Here is a 5,608-nt window from a genome sequence, read left to right as displayed (position 1 = left end):
GTTATATAAACATATAAACTGTTTAAGATGAAAATTGATATGCAGAAAGATGTACTTTATTAATCTTCAATCATGAATTCAATTTGAATTTATTCCTTTTAGTAATTAAATAGATTCCTTCACTAATGAAAGCATTTTAATGCATTACTACTCTATTAAAGAGAAATCTTTTTCTAACTTATTTTTTGGTTTTGTATCTAGAATGCACCACCACAACAAAATTAAAATGAAATGACAGCTGTTCAATAATAAAACTTTATTTTTGCTTATAAAACATGCGTTCATCATACATGCCAGGTTATATCTTAAATTCAACATTTTCACTGTATAATTATTTTTTTTTTACAAATAATTCATTTGAACATGACACATGGTTCTCTCATAGAGACTAAATCACTGACTGTTCTGTACGCAAGTACAAGATCGTCATGGTTAAAGAAGTATGCCAACACTTCAGTGTAACGCCTCTGTGCATTGCAGAGGAATGCAGGTGTGAGTATTCAGTGTATGTGTGTTTGTATATTTCTCAAACATTACATCTCTGTATGAGTCACACTTGTACAGGTATTACATACCCATATGTACTATGTGCGAGCATCATTTTTGAATGTTTAATTGTGTATTTGTGTGCCTCACAGAGACAAACAGTTGACGTTAAGTCCGTCATTGACATTGGTAAACGTCCATATGTATATGGTTGTGTTGCTAAGTTAACATTGTCCCAAACTGTGTTTGATGATTTCTTTGCTGCTAGGTGGAATGCGATCTGGGAAAACCACTTGAAACTCGACCAACAGGTCGCCACGCTGGGCAGGGTTTTTCGCTCTGGGTAGCCCCTCCCCTATAAGGCGTCTGATTGATCCTGGCTTTATGACATCACTGGATGGGAGTGGTTTCATCTGTCCATCAAGGGTAGGAACGTTAACTGTGCATCCACATAGAGCCTGGAGGAGAACAAAGACAGAAAAAAATGCATATTCAATATTGTGTCACAAGACAATTCAAGATATGTATAATAAAGAAAGGGTCCACATCAGATTTTCATCACTGATCCAAAATCAGGCTTCTATCGTGTCTTTAGCTATCTCAGCTACACAGCACTCCTCTTAAAATGCTTTGCGAACAGAGACCTGATCTGTTCTATCACTGACTGCAGGTTTTTGGCTGCAAAGGTATCAGCAGGAGTGATATAATGCGCCTCCGGCATATGTTACGAGATCTGATCCACTTGTAAATATAGGATGGTTTTATATAACGTGCATATCTGTACCGACGTGGGTGGCATATAGGCCAGACAGAATGAACCTCGCTGTTATGCAACCACTGGAAAGAGCTGCTAATCGCTCTCATTTCTCAATGATTCTACAGTCTGTGTGGGACGAGAAGGTGTGCGTGGGATGAGTAAGATGAAGTGGATGGGGAAAATGAGAGAGACAGGAAAAGAGGGGGAGAGGTGGTAATAGTGGCATTAAAAGTGAGAATGAAATTGGGATAAAAAAAGAAAATTAAAGAATGAATGGTGGTCGACCACTACTTTTCATTGGCTGATGCCAAAACCGATATCTAAATAGGATAAACTGGTCTCTTTTAATGGACCATTGGAAGATTTTGGAACTGACATTAGATGGAGTGACCACTTCTTTTAATTGAGCACATTCAGGCACAATTATTGTCAGAAAAAGGGCGGAAAAGACAAAAAAAGACTGACTGCTAGAGAGGAGAGGAGCAGAGAATGACAGAATGTGTGTGAGATTGTGTGTGTCAGATGATGCAGAATGCGGAGGAGGTGTTGCTAGAGAAGGGAGGGGGAGTGTGTGTGAGTGTGCGCGCTAAAGCTGCAGGGAGAGGTGCTAAATTTAGATGCTGCTCTCTGCAGAGGCTTATTGAGTACCAGAGACTGTGAGGGAACATTTCGTACACACAATTGTATCTCACCTCTCGCAGTGTGATGGTGGAGGTGTACACAATATGCGACCCTTCTCGTCTGAAATGGGCATGCTTCTTCTCTTTAATGACGAAGGCGAGGTCGTTAGGGGTGTGGCCGAGCATCTGATGGCCCTCGTTGGGGAAAGTGATTCTGGTGCCCTCCTTCCATCCTTTCTTCACCTCCACGTCGAAGACGTATTCTTCCGGCCTCAACGTGTGTTTGTCGGTCTGTCGAAGCCGTGTCACTTTCACGCGCTTTGTCACGCCCGTCAAAATGTCCTCCAATGACACGAGGAGCTCGTGGACCTCGGCCACGCCCGAAGGCTTAGACCCACCCTTGTTACCATGGTGACGGCTGAGGTGGGGAAGGGGGTTTTGCAGGAACGGGTTGAAGAGGTCGTCGTCAGAGTCCAGATCAAAGTTGAAAAAAACGCGCCAGGAGTGTGCGTCGGCTTTGGAGCTGTGGGAGGAGTCACTTTTGTTTCCTGTGGAAGCCACACCACCTTTTGTCAAACCTGGAGGAGAAGAGGAGGATGCCATCAGCAAAAAGACAGTGTGTGTGTGTTTTAGTGTAAATGTCTGAGGGTTTCCTCAGAGCTTAGCCGAGCATTCACAGTACTGAGAATTGTTATGGCTTTGTACGAGTTCACTCACTGGTTAATAAAGCGTGGATAAATAATGTATCATGTTTGCTGCTATTTGCACATGTCTTAGTCTGCAGCACTGTGTGTGTGAGAGAGAGAATCAATACAGCTGAGGTTGTCTGTAAACCTATTCCACTAAAGTGTAGGACTGGTGAATTATCCCTCCTCTAAATGCAATTTTGAGCCATTTTGTACCTCAAATCTACAGTCAATCTGTACATATAATGAAAATGTTTGTGCACTTTATTCTCACCTTGTTGATCATAAACACTTCGTTTCTCTGCATCTGTCAGAACATCGTAGGCTTGTGCAATCTGTTTGAATTTGTCCTCAGCGTCTGCATCTGGGTTCTTGTCTGGGTGGTAACGGAGCGCCAGACGCTTATACGCCCGCCTGATCTCCTCCTCGTTAGAGTCATTTGACACACCGAGCACAGCATAGTGATCCAAACACTCTGGTGAAGACGGGGGGCTAGACACCTCAGGCTCTTCACGCACCTCCTACACGCACAGAAAGAGAGAGATAGCAGAAATTTAGAGGCTGCTTGTCACTTGTTCTCTTGAGTTTACCCATATAGGGTGATCCCTAGTAAAAGTGATTCAGGTTCACTAGTTTAAGCAGGGAATCACCATAGACATTAACTCGAATATTTAGAACAGTGGTCGATCAATATAGGTTTTTCAATGACCGATTCTTAATTTGTCATTTTGAATATTTGGTTACACCCTTAGGTTCAGGTAGAGATATTGCCATAAAGTTATGTTAAAGAGGCAGAAAATACTAAGTTTAACATTCAATAAAATTCAAAACTGTTAATAATATAAATACATTTAAGATCTTTCTCCTCTTATTATAATCCAAAATGTCCAAGTAGAAAATATAAGAATATAAGTGTATATATATATATTTATACATTTTATAATATATATATATATATATATATATATATATATATATATATATATATATATATATATATATTTTACATTTTATAATATATATATATATATATCTATATATATATATTTTTTTTAAATGTAAAATATTTTACATTTGCAATACAAATATATTCAATAAAACTTGTATGTGTATGTATATATATATATATATATATATATATATATATATATATATATATATATATATATATTTATACATTTTGTAATATATATATATATATTTTACATTTTATAATATATATATATTATAAAATGTAAAATATTTTACATTTGCAATACAAATATATTCAATAAAAACTTGTATGTGTATATGTGTGTATATATATATATATTTGTATGTATATAATCATATATTGATTGTATATTAAAGTAAAATCTATTGCCTCACACATAAAGGTAGTACTTTTACTTTGCATGCATATTATATCTATATTGGAAAGCATAGATGCATATGGATTTTCAGAATGTGTTTAGGGCATCATCTTACCTCTGAGGTACATCCCTCCTCGCCGTGGATCACTCGCACTTTGCACTTGACATTCTTGTGCTTGACGCCAAACTGAGTCCAGATAAGAACCATGTTGATGCCGCTGCTGTTGCTGAGTCTGAGCCGGGCGCTTGAACTGATGTCTGCTGCATCTCCCGCCGCTCTCCCTGAGCTTTATATACTCGCGCTCTACACATGCCGCCCACGCTGCGTGACCGAGCTTCCCCGAGCACGCACATTCTCCACGTACACGAGAGGGAATACCGCGTGCCCACCAATCCGCGCTCGATGCTGATGCGGGAGGAGATGAGCCTCACGCGGATGTAGCAGCCCATCGCTCCATGTGAAGGAGCATTTCCGGAATTCACAATGAGCATCCATCCATCTCTCCCAATTTCAGCTCCTGTTACAGACTGTTCTTTTGGCATGTATGCCTGTAAAGGTTGTTTCAACACATCTCTGTGCAATAAATACAATTGAGAATGGGTTGTTGCATATGACGAACATAAAATTAATGCAAGGAGGGGAAATATGCACATTAAAAACGCAATATTACACATTGTAACATACATTTTTTCATCTTTTTTTGTTTTCAATAGAGATTGGCAGAGTGATTTTGGTTTGGACTACATGGGCAAATTCTTGTAAAACATGTATGTATGCAAGCAAGTATAAACATTGTAAAATCACACCCAATTATTTGGGTGTGTGTGTATATATGTATGTATATGTGTGTATATATATATGTATGTATATGTGTATATATATGTATGTATATGTGTATATATATGTATGTATATGTGTATATATATGTATGTATATGTATATATATGTATATGTATATATATATATATATATATATATATATATATATATATATATGTATGTATATGTGTATATATATATATATGTATGTATATGTGTATATATATATATATATGTATATGTGTATATATATATATATATATATATGTATGTATATGTGTATATATATATGTGTGTATATAAGTATATATATATATATGTATGTATATGTATATATATATGTATATGTGTATATATATATGTGTGTATATAAGTATATATATATATATGTATGTATATGTGTATATATATGTGTGTATATAAGTATATATATATATATATATATATATATATATATATATATATATATATATATATATATATATATTTTGATGTCACCATATGAAGTGCATTGTTTGACATTTAGTATATAAACATTTGACATTGAATGATATAACACATAGACTACTATTGCTTTAAAAAGCTTATTATCATTATTACAGGCTAACCCAGAACATAAATAAAAGGATTGTTTACTTTATAATTTGTTTTTAATTTTGAGGGAGCTTTTATGAAACTCCTATCTTCTGGGGACATTTTGTCCCCAAAGTACAGCTAAGTACCCCACCATACAAAATAACTCAATATCCCTTTGTGTCAGAGTGCAATTAAAACAGATTGAAATTATACAGCCAGAGACGCTTCACCCACACATACAATTAACGCGTGATTGTCAAGGCTTGGATGGCTTATGTACTAATTGTTCTTTCTGCTCGTCACGGTAATAG

General features: G+C 36.4%; 1 protein-coding gene across 1 annotated transcript; it reads right to left on the bottom strand.

Annotated features, from left to right (window-relative positions):
* Positions 1 to 241: 241 nt before the first annotated feature.
* On the bottom strand, positions 242 to 4,151 carry LOC127628935 (dnaJ homolog subfamily B member 5-like). The gene is made up of 4 exons (XM_052105918.1): positions 4,017 to 4,151; positions 2,824 to 3,070; positions 1,936 to 2,441; positions 242 to 944 (listed from the first exon to the last, which is right to left on the bottom strand). Exons 1-4 carry the CDS (start codon positions 4,107 to 4,109, stop codon positions 711 to 713), a joined length of 1,080 nt encoding a protein of 359 aa, XP_051961878.1. The 5' UTR covers positions 4,110 to 4,151; the 3' UTR covers positions 242 to 710.
* Between the last annotated feature and the right edge of the window lie 1,457 nt (positions 4,152 to 5,608).

The sequence above is a fragment of the Xyrauchen texanus genome, chromosome 35, assembly GCF_025860055.1.
Source record: "Xyrauchen texanus isolate HMW12.3.18 chromosome 35, RBS_HiC_50CHRs, whole genome shotgun sequence".
NCBI lineage: Eukaryota > Metazoa > Chordata > Actinopteri > Cypriniformes > Catostomidae > Xyrauchen > Xyrauchen texanus.
This window is presented reverse-complemented; position numbering and strand designations above follow the sequence as displayed.

Coding starts and splice junctions, on each gene's coding strand:
- LOC127628935 (XM_052105918.1), bottom strand. CDS start 4,109: ATGGTTCTTATCTGGACTCAGTTTGGCGTCAAGCACAAGAATGTCAAG. Junction 2,442..2,823: donor AAGTGTTTATGATCAACAAG/GTGAGAATAAAG, acceptor CTTCTCCTCCAG/GTTTGACAAAAGGTGGTGTG. Junction 945..1,935: donor CCACCATCACACTGCGAGAG/GTGAGATACAAT, acceptor GTTCTCCTCCAG/GCTCTATGTGGATGCACAGT.